The 18,503-nt window shown below is 41.5% G+C and overlaps 1 protein-coding gene across 4 annotated transcripts in view; it reads left to right on the top strand.

Annotated features, from left to right (window-relative positions):
- Positions 1-18,281, top strand: part of AP2B1 (adaptor related protein complex 2 subunit beta 1) — a 139,215-nt gene extending 120,934 nt beyond the window's left edge. For all 4 annotated transcript variants that reach the window (XM_003414552.4, XM_003414551.4, XM_010594240.3 and 1 more), the window contains 3 exons: positions 871-957; positions 10,065-10,219; positions 15,474-18,281. In XM_003414552.4, the coding sequence (XP_003414600.1) occupies positions 871-957; positions 10,065-10,219; positions 15,474-15,548 (317 nt within the window). In that variant the 3' untranslated portion in view covers positions 15,549-18,281. The remainder of the gene's footprint in view (positions 1-870; positions 958-10,064; positions 10,220-15,473) is intronic.
- Positions 18,282-18,503: the final 222 nt, after the last annotated feature.

Here is an 18,503-nt window from a genome sequence, read left to right as displayed (position 1 = left end):
CCAGAGGTACAAGTTATTTTAAGATTAACAAAATGGGGTAAGAATATGCTAAAGCTCTTAACAATTGCTATTTCTTTATTCCCCTGAATCACATTTATTTTTTCTCTGCTGTTGGTCTCTAAATCAGAAGGCCTATTACCTAAATAATCCATCCACCCAGAATATAGAGCAAGAGGTCTGGTGACAGGTAGTTGTAGATTTGAATCTTAGGTCTGCCGTGTATTAGCTTTGTGACTTTGGGCAAGGTGTTTAACTTCACTGAGTTTCCATTTCCAAGGTTGCATAGTAGCAATCGTTTTTAAAATAAGTTAATGAGATAATGCATATAAATTTAACCATTAGCCCTGAGTTAAGTTCTTACTGCTTCAAGATAAGAATTCAGTAATTTACAGTTTTTTTCTATGAGTACTCCTCATGTGGTTATTGCTGTTTTCCTTACTTATAAAGCCACCATCTAATAAAACTAGCTTATATTAAAAAAAAAAAACTTATATTGGTATGTATTAAACTATATTGGTACTTAATCGATATGATTCTCACAATGGCTCTTTTCGGGTAGACAGGAGAGATGTGACTCTATATTAAGAAATTACACAAAGTTACCCAAATAGGAAAACAGTGGAGCCAAAACTAAAACTTTAGATGGTCTGACTTCTTAAACTCTTGCCACTATCCCAGCACCAGCGATGGGGGATTAATTGACCTGAAGTGTAGTGCCTCTGCATAGTTAAGTGTTGGCTCCGATCCCAGGCTGCTGCTAGCTATATTGCAGGGAACCAGCGCCTCAAAGGAGACATGGCACAAGGCATCAGAAATCAGAATACTGACAGGTGGGGCACATCCTTCCTTCCCTTCTGCTTCCTCATACAGAGCGCCAGGTCTTCCTTGCAACCTGGAAGGATATTCCCAATGAAAATGAACTTCAATTTCAGATTAAGGAATGTCATTTAAATGCTGGTGAGTAATAACTCTAAATTCCATTTTCATCTTAGCAAATCAAATTAGATATTTGAAAATTTTATCTTTCCTTTGCCTGCCTTTTTCCACATCTCCCTTGTTTCTAGTACATTACTTTGCAAACTTGTCTTTAAAAACCTTCAGGAGGTTTTGATGTAAGTGCTGGATCACTTATAAGCTAAGAGATTTAAGAGACAGACTAGAATGGATTCATCTACTTAGTTCTTTTGTGAGTTAGTCCTATTACTTAAACACCCTAAGCATCAAGCACTTGAAGCGGCTCCTGAGGATACGCACGCTACTAAGGATCGGAAGCACCGCTTCTTCTTTCGTATCAACTTTCAATATTGGAATGCTATGTATAGAATCCTGTGTTTATAATTAAACCAGAATGCATGGCAGTTGATTAAAGCCTGGTTGGTAACCTTTTTGTTTCCAACCTTACGTCAGCTTTTATCTGACGTACTCTCTTTAATCACCAGTAAAAAGCCCCAGACCCTTTTGTAGTTAATTTTATTACTCTAATAGGACATAAAAGAGGTAACCCGAGAGGAGAAACAACAACAGCTATCAGTCCTTAGGGCTCTTTTTCACTGAAGCATTTCTCATGAGCAAGGAGCCCCTAAGCTGTTCAGAGTCCTGCCTTTGTTCCAGTTCCCTATTTGAAGTTAATATTCTCCTTTTCAAGGTTAGTACAAGGCTCTATGAGTTTGAATGAAAATGGGCCTTGGTGCTTGGTCATTCCTTCCTCTTTCCTCATTTGCCCATTCTTTCCTCTCTGTATGTTGGTGGCTTTTCTAAGGGGTTTGCAACATGCTGCCAGTCTCCCGTTGCAGCTAAAGCATAATATTGGAGAGGGGAGGTGAGATGGCAGATGAGAAAGAAAACCATCGTCCTCTCATTTTAGCTTTTTAAATTTTTTTTAACTGTACTTTAGATGAAGGTTTACAAAACAAATTAGTTTCTCATTAAACAGTTAATACACATATTGTTTTATGACATTGGTTAACCCCACGACATGTCAACACTCTCCCTTCTCAACCGTGGGTTCCCTATTACCAGCTTTCCTGTTCCCTCCTGCCTTCTAGTCCTTGCCCCTGGGCTAGTGGTGCCCCTGTAGGTTCATTTTGTTTTATGGGCCTGTCCAGCCTTTGGCTGAAGGGTGAACCTCAGAAGTGACTTCATTACTGAGCTGAAAGGGTGTCCCAGAACCATACTCTCAGGGTTTCTCCAGTCTCTGTCAGGCCAACAAGTCTGGTCTTTCTTTTTGAGTTAGAATTTTGTTCTACATTTTTCTCCAACTCTGTCCAGAACCCTCTATTGTGATCCCTGTCAGAGCAATCAGTAGTGGTAGCCGGGCACCATCTAGTTGTGCTGGACTCAGTCTGGTGGAAGGCATGGCAGTTGTGCTCTGTTAGTCTTTTGGACTAATCTTTCCCTTGTATCTTTAATTTTCTTCATTATTCTTTGCTCCCAAAGGGGTGAGACAGTGGAGTATCTTTGATGGCCGCTTACAGGCTTTTAAGACCCCAGTCACTACTCACCAAAGTAGAATGTAGAACATTTTCTTTGTAAACTGTGTTATACCAATTGAGCTAGATGTTCCCCGAGACCGTGATCCCCGCAGCCCTCAGTCCAGCAATGTGATCCCTCAGGGAGTTTGGATGTGTCTATGGAACATCCATGACCTTGCCTTGTACAGGTTGTGCTGGCTTCCCCAGTATTGTGTACTGTCTTACCCTTCACCAAAGTTACCACTTATCTGTCGTCTTTTTAATGTTTTTCCATCCCCACCTCTCCCTCCCTTGTAACCATCAAAGATTGTTTTTGTGTGTAAACCTTTTAATGAGTTTTTACAGTAGTGGCCTCATATAATATTTGTCCTTTTGTGATCGACTTCTTTTACTCAGCATAATTCCTTTCAGATTCATCCACATTATAAGATGCTTCACAGATTCATGCTTGTTCTTTATCGTATACTCCATTGTGTGTACATACCACAGTTTATCCATTCATCTGTTTATGGTCATCTAGGTTGTTCCTATCTTTTTGCTATTGTGAACAGTGCTACAGTGAACATGGGTGTGCATATGTCTATTTATTGTGACAACTCTTAATTTCTCTAGGATGCACTGGGTTTTTATATTCCTAGGAGTGGGATTGCCGGATCATATGGTATTTCTATTTCTAGCTTTCCAAGGAAGTGCCATATCGTTTTCCAAAATGGTTGTATCATTTCGCATTCCCTCCAGCAGTGCCTAAGAGTTCTGATCTCCCTGCAGCCTCTCCAACAGTTATTTCCTTTTTTTTTTATTCATTCTAGTAATGCAGGGGCGAGATGGTATCTCGTTGTTGTTTTGATTTGCATTTCTCTAAGGACTAGTCATCTCGACTCTTTCCTCAGGTATCTGTTGGCTGCTTGAGTGTCTTCTTTGGTGAAGTGTCTGTTCATTTCCTTTGCCCGTATTTTAATTGGATTATTTGTTTTTTTGTTGTAGAGGTGTTAGATTTTCTTGTAGATTTTAGAGATTATATCTTTGTCTGATTTGTAATAGCCAAAAATTTTTTCCCATTCTGTAGCTTTAATTTTTAGAAGATCCCAGTTATCTAGCTTATCTTCTGGAGTTTGTTGTTGGTTGTGGTTTGTATCCTGTTAATGCCATGTATTAGGGCCTCTAGCATTGATCTATTTTTTCTTCTATGAAGAAAAATTAAAACTAAACTTAAAAACAGAAAGGTGACATCATATCAAAAAATTTTAGTTTATTGGGTCTTCGTGATATATTCATCTTCTGTGTTCGTACATATCTTTTCTATAAATCTTCCTGATACGACTTTGGAAATTTTTTCTTCTATGAAGAAGAAATAGTTTTTGGCTTTATATTTAGGTCTTTGATCCATTTTGAATTAGTTTTTGTATATGGTGTGAGGTAAGGGTCCTGTTTCACATCTTGCAGATGGACATCCAGTTTTGCCAGCACCGTTTGTTAAAAAGACTGTCTTTTCCCTATTTGATGGACTTTGGGCCCTTGTTGAAGATCAGGTGACCGTGGGTGGATGGATTTACATCTGGGTTCTCAGTTCTGTTCCACTGGTCAATGTGTCTGTTGCTGTACTAGTACCAGGCTGTTTGGACTACCATTGCTGTATAGTAGATTCTGAGGTCAGGTAGCGTGAGCTCTCGTACTTTATTCTTCTTCTTCAGTAGTTTTTTACTTATCCGAGGCTTCTTCCCTTTCCATATGAAGTTAATGATAAGTTTTTCCATCTCTTTTCAAGAGTGTTGTTGGTATTTGCATGGGGATTGCATTATGTTTGTAAATTGCTTTGGGTAGAATTGTCATTTTCACAATGTTGAGTCTACCTGTCCATGAGCATGGTACGTTCTTCCATTTATGTAGATCTCTTTTCGTTTCTTGCAGTATCGTTTTATAGTTTTCTTTGTATAGGTCCTCTACATCCCTGGTTAGATTTATTCCTAAGTATTTTCTCTTTTTTAGGGGCTATTATAAATGGTATTGTTTTCGTGATTTCCTTTTCACTGTTCTCTTTATTGGTGTATAGGAATCCAACTGATTTTTGTATGTTTATCTTGTATCCTGCTACTCTACTGAACCTTTCCATCAGTTCCAGTAGTTTTCTCATGCAGTCTTTTGGGTTTTCCGTGTATAGTATATCATCCGCAAATAGGGACAGTTTAACTTCTTCATTACCAGTTTGGATGCCCTTTATTTCTTTTTCTTGCCTTATTGCACTCGCTAGGACTTCCAGCACAATATTAAATAGGAGTGGTGATAAAGGGCATCCTTGTCTTGTTCCTGTTCCCAAGGGAAATGTTTTTAGCCTCTCTCCGTTAAGAATGATGTTGGCCGTTGGTTTTGCGTAGATGCCCTTTATTGAGAAATTTCCCTTCTATACCTATTTTTGGAAACCATGATGGCATAATGGTTAAAAGCCATGGCTGTTAACCAAAAAGGTCGGCAGTTCAAATCCACCAGGCACTCCTTGGAAACCACATGGGGCAGCTCTACTCTGTCCTTTAGGGTCACTATGAGTCAGAATCAACTCAATGGCAATGGGTTTTATACCTATTTTGTTGAGAGTTTTTATCAGGAATGGTTGTTGGGCTTTGTCGAATGTCTTTTCTGCTTCAATTGAGATGATCATGTGATTCTTTTCTTTCCTTTCATTTATGGGGTGGATTACATTCGTACCATCCTGGTACGAATCCTACTTGGTCATGGCGCGTTATTTTTTTGATATGATGTCACCTTTTTGTTTTTAGTTTTAGTTTATTGGGTTTTCGTGATGTATTCATCTTCTGTGTTCATACATATCTTTTCTATAAATCTTCCTGATACGACTTCGGAAATCCAGCAGGATATTAATCAGCCTCGTCCTATGAAGCATCTTTTAAATGTGATGAACATGTAGGCCCTTCCTGAAACTTTCAGAAGACTGAAGCCTTGCTTGGACTGTTAAGAAATAAAAGACGCACAGACTGGCGTCTTTTAGTATAGAAATTTCAGATAGATGTTGTCCTCTGATAATGATCATCTGACTTCTCCTGCGTCCTTGGAAAGGTGTTTGAGGAAAGAGGCTTCTACAATTTCCATAACCAGTTTGTTGCTTCTGTTCAGGAATAGTGTTTATCTCTCCAACATTTTTAATCTAGGTTTCCTCACTGTGACTGATAATGTATTTGTTAAACAAAACCAGAGTTTCCTGTACTTCACAAAAAGTTGTGCTCAAATTAGGCTTTGTGTTGTGTCAGTGTGCCATACTGTAGGTAGATGGCAGTGTTATCTGTCCCTCTCTTTGAGGCTCATTGGACAGTTACCATGAACTTTATTTGATGAGTAAAGGAGGCTGGGCAGCTTTCCATGGTATAAGCCGATCTTCAGGAAACCATCATATGCAGAATCCACAGTGGCTAACGGCAAGAGCCGGAGTGAATTCTGTTAGAGAAGCAGCCTCTGCACTCAGCTTGGAAAAGACCAGGCCCCTGGTTATAGTCACTGTCATGGTACTTGGTCTGATGGCAACAACTCTATAGTATGTTCCTGAGAATACTCGTTCTTCAAAAAAAGGTGGTGGGGAGTGCCTGTGGTTAATTAAATTAGAGAATTATAGCATATGCTATGCCTCTGTCAGAAGTTGCCTTTGCACATGAGCTCACTAAAAGCTCTGAGAAGTCCTACATTGAAGAAGTCTCTTGAATCCAGTGTTGCCTGAATTTATCTGACCATGATACTTAAAATTACATAATGCTTACTGACATCCGTGGAACACCAATGTACCTTGAACATAATCTGGGAAATGCTGGTGTAGAGAGAACAGAGAAAGGTCAGATTAATTGGAAAACAGGCTTGGTTTCAGTGGTCCAGTATGAAACAGACAGGCTTTTTCAAAAAAGAAAATGGAAGTTTTGGTGACTGAGGACTTTATTCTGGCCTGCCAAAATAGTAGAAAGATCCCCCTGCTTCTAGATTGGAGTTTAGGGCCCTTATTGCACCTTGATGTATGTGGGTGATCTTGCCAGAGAGTAGTCTGTCCTTCCTCCTAGTGATGTAGCCTAGAACAGTTTCTCAGAGCAAATTCAGTTTTGATCAGTTCTGCCATGGCCTCACGCCACTTTGTTTTCTCCAGGAGCCCAAAGCCATCAGTTTTCCACACTATGTCACTGCTGGAGCCCTGGTGGTGCAGTGGTTAAGAGCTCAGCTGCTAGCCAGCCACTCCTTGGAAACCCTCTGGGGCATCTTGCAAGACCTCTTCCTGCAATGAATCCCTTATAGGTCTTCCTTTGACTCCACCCCAAGGTCTGGAGTGCCCTGACCTTTACATTTCCTTCCAATCATGAGAGCTCTATTAACACGAGTGTTTTCAGTTTTAGTGCCTTCTGATTCAACACCCTGGGTCTAGCTGAGAGCTAAAAATACCAGGCTTTCCAGCTGATCTGCCCTAATCACAATAGCACCAACACTTTAAATAGCTTTTCTGTGCCAGAGTAGACGTTTGACAGATGGAACTAACACTCAGGGCTACAGGAAATCACAGCCTTACAGGACTTACTAACCTAGCATTGAGTCTTTGCTTTTGCTCTTCCATCTCTTTCTAGAGAATAAAGAAAAAGCAATCCTCCTCCTAAGTCTTAATGATATATCAAGTTTTAATAGAAAGGTGTATATGATAGGGTTGGTGACACTTTGTGTAAATACTGGAAATGCTAAATGAGAAAGGCACTAGTGTGTGAGACTCTGCTGCCTAGCACTGATCATCTCTACAAGGATCAAGAGGTCTGTATAAGAGAGATGCCAAGCAACATGAAGGTCGCCCAGGAGTGAAAGCTCAAAGAGACAAGGACCTTCCTCCAGACCGACAGAGAGAGAAAGCCTTCCCCTAGAGGTGGCACCCTGAATTTGGACTTCTAGCCTCCTAAACTGTGAGAAAATAAATTTCTGTTTGTTAAAGCCACCCACTTGTATTTCTGTTACAGAAACACTAGATTAACTAAGATAACCATATATTTTTACTCCTGTACTGTGGAGCAGGTCTCAGTGTCTTATGCTTCACATGATGCCATCAGCACACACTGGAACAATTAACAATATATTCTCACTCTCACAGTTTCACAACTAAAATTCCATCCTCTTTCCCAGGGGTTCAGGTATGTAAAAAGAAAAAAAAAAGATATATTGTCAATAAGTCTATCCCAGTCTGGCTGCCTCCTTAAGTCAGGCTCCCATTTCTAGTCTTTAGTAAGTACATTTAGCAAAGTCTGACTATCCTGCAACCTATATATTATATAAATCTTCAACTCAGACCTAATATCTAAAATTTATAAGAATTGATTCACACATACTTAATGATATAGAACGCCCCCTGCATCCAGCCGTCTGGTAGAAATCACCATACAGCCATTCAGTAGGAGAAGAGCTTGGGTTCCTGGCCAGTGCTTCCAAATATATTCAAGTTACATCCGTTCAACTTGCTTATCCTACCTGGCTGTTTGCCATGGTTTTTAATTCTGGAAGAAGTGAGTGTGTGCGTGTGTTTCTGTTTGCTAGCCTTTCATCTCTTACATAGGTGGTGAAATCATGAGAAGCCTGTAGGAATCTGGGCCTGGCTATGTATATAGTCTAGAACATGTTTGTACCTCTACAACAAGGTGGCTCTTCAACAAAGCCTCCTACTGTGAGTGTTTTCCCTGGGAAAGGGGTAAGAGCCTAAAAAGTTAGGAATGGCTTTTAACAACTTGAAGCAAGACCCTATGTATTAAAGGCAGCCCTGTTAAAAGGCATTAGCCAAAGCTTCAACTGGTGATGTTGCCTGGCAACCCAGCCTAAGCTGCAAGAGCCCTTCATTGTGAGATCCAAGGTGACAGCCAGAACTGTTTGACCCCCCGCCCCAAGTCCCTGCCCCAAAGGTGATTTTAGAAGCATATTGAGGCTCCCTCCTCCAGCAGTATTGCCTTTAACTACCCTGAGATACACTTACGGCTCCTCATAGGGAGCCAGTTCCTAAGTTATAACTCCTCAGCTTAGTGTTAGTGAAAATTCTGGACGTAAAAGAGGAAAAGCTAGGTGACAAGTAAATGAGATGGAAATGTTTAATGAATGAGGCTTTACTGGCTTCTCCCCAGAGCTGTCACTGGTTTGCATGTGGGAGAACGCATCAAGGTAAGAACTGCCCCCAAAATCAGCCCACACCTCAGTAGATGGATTTTAATTTCTACAGCAGCTATGTTCCTATTAGCATCTACAACTCCTGAGTCCAAGACTCATGCAACAGATATTGATGAGAAATGCTTGTATCCCAGATAGTGTGTTAAGCACAATGACGAAAAACTCCAAGATCCCTGTGCTCAGAGAGCTTTACCATCTAGGAGATTAGAAAAATCATCTGTCATGGCAGTTTTTCCTAGAGAGTATGGTAGAATACAGCAGGTTTTTGTGTGGGGAGAATTTCATTCCTAAAATAGGCGTGAGTAATTTGAATTCTTATCAGAAATGAGCGTAATGAACTAGCCACAAAGAAGCAACCTTTATTCTCTGTATTCTTGAATTTTCTCTGATACTGCAGCATCTCTCCTAGTAGCAGTAAGAGAACAAAAACCAAAACCAAACCCAGTATTGTCGAGTTGATTCCGACTCATAGCGACACCATAGGACAGAGTAGAACTGCCCCATAGAGTTTCCAAGGAGCACCTGGCGGATTTGAACTGCCGACCCTTTCTTTGGTTAGCAGCTGTAGCGCTTAGCCACGACGCCACCAGGGTTTCTGTAGGAGAACAAGGAGAAAGAAATGTCCTTGAATTCTGCCATGTCACGGATCTTTGGTGCTGTGGCCATGAGGAAGAGCCAAAACACCAACCTGTTCTTACCCCAAGTTGGTGACTGCCAAAGTCTCCACTCTGACCTCAGCAATAGCTGGGGTTTCAGGGCCTGTAGCAGTCTTTTGCACAACTTCGCTTTCTCTCAAAGTCTTTTGTCAAGACAGTTTGTTTTATTATTAATTTGGAGGCATAGTATTCCCTAAAGGCATAAGAAATCATTTGCCTGTTTTTGTTTTTTTTTTGAATCTTCATATTAGACATCCAGGTTAATCGATTTGGCCTGCAAGATTTCTGCAACTCTGTCCCCTTGTCTAACCCTGGCAATTGAAGCCAGAGTGGCTCGCAGTAAAGTGGTAGTGACTTGGGTAAACAGTGTCGTGGATTCGATGGCCAGTCTGTGAATCCCCATTGATCTGGACCAGCATTTCAGAAATGAACACCAACATGGTAGTTACTGTGACACACCTATTTCTCTCTTTGTCCTCTTTGAACATTTTTACCTATCTGGCACTTGATTTAGAGTTAACCAACTCCTTAAACCCACCCATTTTGTAATCTTCACAGATAACTCTTGCACTAATGCTTGGTTGCTCCTTATTCTGTTTTCTGTCCTGGAATCTGAGAAGCAGGTCCTTTGCTTTTGTGTGGGAGAAGGGCTTTTTGAAATATGTGAGTGTGCACGTGGCTGTACTTGTCAGGGAACTTGAGCACACATGCGTGCTTTTGTTAGAGACTTAACTCTATGTGTTGGATTTTGAATCTGTGTTTCTAGACACTGTTTCCAGCAAATTGCAAAACAACAATGTTTATACTATTGCCAAGAGGAATGTGGAAGGGCAGGACATGCTGTACCAATCCCTGAAGCTCACTAATGGCATTTGGATTTTGGCAGAGCTACGTATCCAGCCGGGAAACCCCAATTATACGGTAAGGCCTTTCCCAGGATGGGTGAAGTGGGTTAGAGGAGGGAAGTAAGAGCCCTCTTAATTTTTTTAGCACCCTTGAAAGACCTAGAAGAGGAGCATCAGACCCAAGGTATCCAAAACAGTCACTCTAAAGTGGTCCCCAGCTGCCTCAGTGGAACACCTTCTCTCTGTAGTGTCTGCCCCATCCAGCAGGCATGGTGCCTCTGGCAGCAAGGAGCGCTTCAAACCCATCCCTCCTCCTGGTACATACAGACTTGTTCACAAAACTTGGCAACTTCTTCCTCAGTATCAGTTCATTCTTAGTTAGCATAACTGTGCATGTGGTACTGTAACAAGCTGCTAAAAGGATTCTTTGCATAGCCAATTTTAAGAAAGCCTTTCCTGTATTTGGAGTCCACGACCCACGGATATCACAGTCATAGACACATGAGCCTTTTTCAGCAGCACCGAATGACCTTAAATGCTTATTATGAAAGGTTAAGGCAAAATAAAACATACCTTTGGCAGCCTGTAAGGGGACTTTAGTTTGGAAAACTTCTTCAGTAGCACCCGTTGCCGTTGAGTTGATTGCATCTCATATCAACCCTATAGGTCAGAGTAGAACTGCCCCACAGGGTTTCCAGGGAGCAGCTGGTGGATTCAAACTGCCGACCTTTTGGTTAGCAGCTGAGCTCTTAACCACTGTACCACCAGGGCCCCTTGAGTAGCACACTAAAATAAAAATTCTGGTGATACTTTATAGAGCAGGAGCAATTCCTTTGTTAAAGCTATCCAAGCACTGGGCATTTGCTTGCTATTGTAAAGTATTACCTCCCAATAGAATGCCACTTGTCATCTTCATTTTGAAAAGGAAGGGAAAAACCCTTGTGATGCAGGGAAGTATCTTATCCCTCTGAGGTTTTTGTAGGCCATTTTGAAGGCGGGGACAGGAAAGTGACAGGGGAGTGAGGTTCAGTATTGATTAACCTTGACGAAGCTGAACAGTAAGTAGATTAAAGGAGCCTTTTAGCCATAAGGGAGCATCTCTCAGCCATTTGCTGAGAAAATTATGTGACCCCATTCCTTAATTTTGACAACCAAGCCTGTTTTCACTAGCATACATCAAGGGAACAGTACCAAATAGAACTGAAAATTCCTGGTGGGTGGGTGGGGTGTGTGTGTGTGTGTGTGTGTGTGTGTACACACGTACTGCTAAGTCCTGTCAAGCTAGATGTTTCCCCAAGCATTTGTGAGCTGGGAAACTTCAGGCTACCCCTGATGAAGTATACATTCCTCCCACCCACCTCCTCCACCACAGGCTCTCATCTTTTTTGGAGAGTAGCCTGTCCCACCACTTCCCTTGAGTTCCGCAAGAAAGGAAAACCCTGCTGTGCTGTTCCTGGAGGGCAGGTTTTCATTGTAAAATCAAGATCTGTTAAATAACTCCACTTACTTCCCTAGAAGCTTGCTCAGAGTACAGCAACCTTGAAATTAAACACCACTTGGTTCCTCTTCACCCTCAGCATGCATTGTTCTGGTTGTGATTTAGGGTTAAATTAATGCTCAGGATTGTGCTAGGAGGTAGAGAGTTCGCTTTGACAGAACTGTCAGTATCCCAGTCCTACACCCAGTCTAACCTGCTGCGTGACCCCCACTTACCTCTGTGATTGTTAACACTTAATTCTTAGAGACCAAAATTAGTCATTAATAAGAATTTTAAAAAGAATCCCTTTTCTGAAATTAGTGAAAAGGTGGACAAGTGATTCCAACAGACCCCATCTTTAAAAAGTGAGTGTCAGGTTTGTCTAAAAATGTTAGAGCTTGGATGGAGAATAAAGAAGCATGTATGTATGTAGGTATATGCATATGTATATCACATTTTTGCTTTGTTTTGCTTACCCATTATTTTATTGTATACAATCTTCCATCTCACCTAGGTCAAAGAACCATTATTACCCCCAGTTTGCAGAAAAGGAAACCATGGTTAAAATGACTACTGACATGTTCGAGATTATGTAATTTGTTGGTAGATGAGTTATGTTTTAACTTTTTGTTTTAAGATTTAAATTACCTGAGAAATAATTTTAAGACTCGTATGAAGTTTTTAAAATAGTACAGAGTTCTATGTATCTTTTACCCAGCTTTCCCCATAGATAACATCTTATATAACCGTAGTACATTTTCAAAACCTTGAAATTGATATTGATATAACACTGTTAACTACAGAACATTTTCATATTTTACCAGTTTTTACATGTGCTTTTTTTTTGCTTATGGCGGAGGTGGGGTATGCACAGTACTATAAAATTTTATTATATTTGTGTATTTGGATAATCACTACTACAGTCAGGACACAGGACTGTTCCATCACCGCAAAAACTCCCTTGTACTAACCTTTATGGTTAGACTCTCACCCAGCCTTAACACCTGGCAACCACTGATCTGTTTTCCATCACTATGATTTTGTCATCCTGAGGGTGCTGTATAAATTGAGATTATACAACATGTAACCTTTTGAGATTTTTTTGTTCTTGTTTTTCACTCAGCACAGCACTCTTGACATCTGTCCAAGTTGTTGGGTGTATCAATAGTTTGTTCCTTTTTATCGCCAAGTAGTATTGCACTGTATCAGTGGACCACAGTTTATCCATTTGCCCACTGAAGAACAGTTTCACCCCTATTGCAGTGGTTGATTTTATGTGTCAGCTAGGCCATGGTGCTTTTTATTTTGAGATAATTATAGATTCACTTGCAATTGTAAGAAATAAAACAGTAAGATCCCATTTACCTTTAACCCTAATTCCCCCAATAGTAACATCTGCATAATTCCCTATATCTTATAAGGATGAGGTCATGTCTCTATGGTTAGGTAAGTCTCACCTGGAGAGAGAGAGCTTATTCCAAGTAAAGAAACATGTGTTCCAGACTTGGGTGGGTAAGCCTTTGGCTTTAATTAGACAGGAGAGGTGACTCTTCCTCCCCTGGTGGATCTAGATGGGTGGCATTCCTTAGTGGTTGGTGTTAAAGCTGTGTCACATAGGCAGGCTAGATGTTAGAAAGTTAAGACCCAGGTAAAGCCTCTTTTCCCCAGGAGCCATACAAATGAGACCTAGCGTCCTAACTATACTTTATAAGTCAGATTATTTAGATTCTTTGTGTATATGTTTCCCTTGAGATTTGGCCCCCCAAAATTTTTTATTATTATTATTAATTCTAGCTTGCCTTAGCTGCACTAGTTAGAAAGCAAGGGATGGTTTAGGTCTAATATTGACCCTTTGTTAAAGGCCAGGACAGTGATGGACATTTGGGAGAGAGAAGGCGGGGGTAGAAGGGAAGAGAGAGATTCTTGCCCCTCTCACCTCACTCCCCAGAAAAGCAGATGACATTCTCAGGGTCAAGGTCTGGTCACTCTGTGACTCCCCACCAGTGCCAGCCCTGATAGTTTGGGCTTTTACTGAAGAAAGTAACATTTCCTTACTAGTCATGAATAAAAATGAATCTGCAGCTTGTAGAACTTATTGTTACAAAGATATGAAAAAATATAGGACTGCTTTTGGGGGAGAGGAACCAATCCTCTTTAGTCTGGGAGTTAACGTCCTTAAAGTCATAACTCTTTAACTTCCTGTCCTCTCTTTTCTGAACACACATATTCTCCCAACTGAATTTTTCACAACAATGACAGTGGAGAGGCTGTGGAGGAGAAGGGACAGGAACCTACCTCTGTAGAGAGTTTGAAAGTCAGGGAAATGCTTATAGCTACAGCTGCAAATTTGACCAAAGTGAGCTATTTTCTGTGCATATTTATATCCTTAAATTAGAGGTGTTTTGTTTTGTTTTACATTTATTAGAATTCTCTTGACTCATAGCGACCCTACAGGACAAAGTAGAACTGCCCCATAGAGTTTCCAAGAGCGCGCGGTGGATTTGAACTGCCAAATCCAGTATCAAATAGCAGTTTGCAAATACCTTAGAGAGTATATATTAAATGTAAATAAAGAGCCTCTTGATTTTACCTTTTTTTGTGTGGTTGTTTTTTTAAATTTCACTTTTCAGTTTTTAGGATGTTATTAGTCTTTTCAAGAAATTCAGGGTTAACCAATATTTCGATATTTTATCCAAAGCTATTCTCACCTTTTATATTATGTTAAATCATCCAGAGTGTCTAATAAGAGAATAAAGAGGTAAAATAATCTAAGATTTCAGGGGGATATAACTTTTGCTGATCTGCCTTAATAGACAAGAGCGGTGATGTCAAAAATACAAAAAAGTAAAAAAAGTTTAAGTTATTTCTTGTTCTAGGATGCATTTGCATGCCTCTAATGTTATGTTCTGGAGTCCTTGGGTAGTCCAAACAAATAACAGGCTCAGGTGCTAACCAAAAGGTTGGAGGTTTGAGTCCACCTCAGAAGAAAGGCCTGGCAGTCTGCTTCTGAAAAATCAGCCATTGAAAACCCTGTGGAGCACAGTTCTACTCTGACACACATGGGGTTGCCATGAATTGTAACTGACTGGACAGCAACTGGTTAGTGTTACATTTTTGTTAATAATGTTTTGCCATATCTAATAATATAATTACAGAGTCTAAATCTGATTTTAAATTTTGTCCTGTTGACCCACAAAGTAAAATTCTCAATATTGAACATTAAAATATTTTTAATAGTGATGTTATTTGCCTGTCTGTTTAAAAAGGCAGGGAAAAAGAGATGAAGCTATTGGCATAGATTGTTGTACAATTACGTTGAGTAAATATCTTTTTCTGTTCTTGTTTTCCCTCCCTAACAGCGTATAATCTCCTCCATGTAATATAGAAAGGACTAGGACCTTGGACCTACCTAACTTACACTTTTATTTTACTTGATTGTATATCCTTCTGAAATTGTGCCTGGGATAACCAGTCTCCTTATCGGACTGAGAAACTAAGGCAGACATCTGAAATGACCATCAACAATTTTTCTCTTTTCATTTGACATTAATCGCTATGGCTCTCAGCAGAGCATTAGAACAGAGATTCCCCTTACTGTCAAAATGCTTTGATGTTTGTAGTATGGATTATTTCCTACCTTCGTAGACGCACAGAATATGGGTGGGAATACAACACAACTTGACATTGATTGAATTAAAACTCTTAAAGCGTGGTCTCTTTGTGTGGCTATTCAGTGATAGAACCTCTTTTCCCATTGTGTCAGAAAGAGGTTTTCTTGAACTGACTACTTGGGTGCCTTTTGAGCTAATGCCAACCTTTATGCTAATCTTCTTTCTCCCTTTCTTCCTAACAGCTGTCACTGAAGTGTAGAGCTCCTGAAGTCTCTCAGTACATCTATCAGGTTTATGACAGCATTTTGAAAAACTAATGGACTGGTCCAGTGTCCTCCAGCCACCCTGTGATTGGTGCAAGCCAAGAGCTCTTAACTAGAAGAAATTGTATTGATGTGTAGAATCTGAACCCAAACACACTGAGGCCACCCACCAAGGTAGTGACTAGTCTAACCTGCGCTAACATTAGGGCCCAACCTGTTGGATATGTTTAGCTTCCTGTGAACATTTGTAACCGCTGCTTCAATCACTTCCCACCTCTTGCCACCTGCTGCTGCAGTCTGTCCTTACTTGTCGGCTTCTCCATGCTGTGCCAATGGCTGGCGTTTTCTATACCTGCTTTTGAGTGTGGTTTGATATTTTGTAATCGAGAGCTCATTTCAAAAACAGAACAAGGAAAAAAAATATTAAAGCAAGGAAAAGTGTCACTGAAACATAAACTGCACTTTATTGTTTTATATTTTTGTACATAATAGAAATTGAGGGAGTAGTGTAACCAGTAAAAAGTGCTGAAACAACTGACCGTCATTGACCACGCAGTCCTGGAGGAGGAGACACAGTTACTTGCCCCACCCCGTTAGGGGCTGTCTTACAACCTTGTCCCTGGTCATTTGGATTTTCACTTTTTTTCTTCCCCTTCCACACTCCTTTTCCTTGGCCAGGCATTGTGATTCCCCCTGTCCCGTATTATCACCTCGTTTGATTGCTCTGCAGTTAGGAAGGCTGTGCCTCCTTGAATGATGTTTCAGGGCACAGGAAATAGGGCCTGTCAGCACCAGGCCTGAGAAAAATTGGAACTTTCCTTCTCCCGAACAAACCCACAAATAACATTGGTTGAGGAATTTGAAAAGAGATGGGAGATAGGGGCCAAAATACCCTCCACTCACCCCTTTCCCTGTATTTTTTAGGTTCTGTTCACACCTAAAATCACAGAGTATTAGAGTTGAAACAGACTTTAAGTAATAGCTTATCTAACTTTGTTTTTCTGCAAAGGACAATACAAGGCAGAAAGGTAGTGTTGCCTGAGGCCTGTCAGCCTTTTCAGTAGAAGACCTGGGCCAGGTCTCCTAAGTCGCCATCAGTGTTGTTTTCCCTGCAGGACTGTCTCTCATTGTTTGCCTTTCTCCTGCCTTTCTGTGCCTGCTTCTTTGTGGCTGTTCACATCCTCCGGACTGATTTCAGCACTCCATCCATTGGCATCAGGTTGCGGCACAGTAGCTTTTCAGTGACTTGAAGGTAAATCCAAATGCCAAAATGAAGGAGTAGCTTGTCTGCCCGTATGCTCCTGCAGCTGCAGTTCTTGAGGCCAGCAGGGTGAATGCAGAGATGAAGTGAGCTTGCGGTGTCGCAGATTCCCTTCATCCCTCCAGTTCTGATCTGCCCTTTACTCACGTTAGACACCAAGGCAAATCGAGATCATCGCAGAGGGTCAAGCAGTTCTTGTCATCTCTCAGAAGACTGGGGCATGTGAAATCCCCTCCTTAACACATTGGGTATGATTTGTCAAAGAATGCTTCGTGCCCCCAACACCAGCTTATTTAGCAGTGCTCACACAGTTTCATCTGTGGGCTCTTGTTCCTTTGCCTGGCCCCTTGCCTGGCACCCAGTATTCAGGGTCCATGACCAAGACTGCTCTGCTCAATGTCCTGCTCAAATCAGAGACACCTCAAAGTCGAGAGGCCTCAAGTTGGACTCAGACCTATGAGTGAGTCCAAGAGGAGGAATGGAAGAAAACAAGAGCGAAAGCTAGCCGCCCCACCCCCCACCCTCTCCCCAGCCCTGTAATGTCTGAAATGACCCTGATTCATACCAGTGCAAAGCGTGGGAGAGGGGATGCCCAAAGCAGTTCTTAAGCCTTGAGATTCTCCAAGAGAAAAATTGTTGGGGTGGGGAAAAATATGTCCTGCACTCACCATACCTCAGGCATATGGGGAATAGGAAGTAACAGAGGATTGTGTGTGTGAGGTGGGCACGTCAGTGTTGTATGGTGTGGAAGTGCAGCTGGATAAAGTTCCCTTGTTGGGGAATCATTCAATGGAGTCAGCTGAACACAAGCAGTGAAGATAGCACACACTACAGGTACAGTGTCCTCATCTCAAAGCACACTAGTTCCTGAAGGAAGAGTGTTTATCAGGGCCAGGAGACAAGACTTTTATACGAGATCTGTCCCTCAACCCCCAGAACTAGGCCTTGCTCAGCCTTCCCGCCAATGAGGGATAACAGCCTCAGTTCTCAGCTGGCCTGACTGAGCCAATCTGTGAACACTTTGCTCCCTTGGGGAGGCTGCCAGCCTTTGCACCCCTGAGCAGAATTACAGAGGGATTCTGCTTATTATAAAAGGACTTCTCTCCTGAAGAGACAGACCTGTTGCTTCCACCGTGGCTTCCATTTTGGCCCATTTCAAGCTGGGCTGAATTGAGGAAGCAGGGTCGAGGTCGCCCTGCTTTCCCGCCTCCTCTGCCTCCGCCTCAGTGGGTCTTTGTAACTGCTGGCTGGCGTCTGTACAGAAGGCAAGGGAAGAGCAAACACACACCCAGAAGTCTTGCTGGTCAGAGATTGCCTGAGTGTCCTCTCCCAAGCCTGTTCCCGTGTGCCTGTGCTGTGAAGTTTGGGATGTGGAGAGAAATGGGGAGGGGGGAGGGGTAAATGTTGCCCTAAGGGTGCTTGTCATTCTTTTGTTATTGTCTGGGATCTGTCCTGGGGAGGGTGGGGGTTGGGGGAAAGCCTCACCTTGTGTCTTCGTGAATAAACTCTCATTTACACAAAATAAAGTTTGTGGTATGTACTTTGTTCCCAGAACAGGCATTCTAGGACAAATCACAGCTGACCAGGGGATGGATGGAGGATTAATAACCACTCTGTTAAAACTGGGTTTTTTTTTTTTGGCCATCCTAGCCCTCCCAAGGATTTGGTCAGATGAATTTAAGATTGGCATGAGGAAGGCCAATCTTAAATTCATCTGACCAAAAGAAAAAAAAAAATTTTTTTTTTTT

Source organism: Loxodonta africana, chromosome 18 (assembly GCF_030014295.1).
Source record: "Loxodonta africana isolate mLoxAfr1 chromosome 18, mLoxAfr1.hap2, whole genome shotgun sequence".
In the NCBI taxonomy this organism is placed as follows: Eukaryota; Metazoa; Chordata; class Mammalia; order Proboscidea; family Elephantidae; genus Loxodonta; species Loxodonta africana.
Note: the sequence above shows the minus strand (reverse complement) of the source record. Positions and strands in the feature narration are given on the sequence as shown.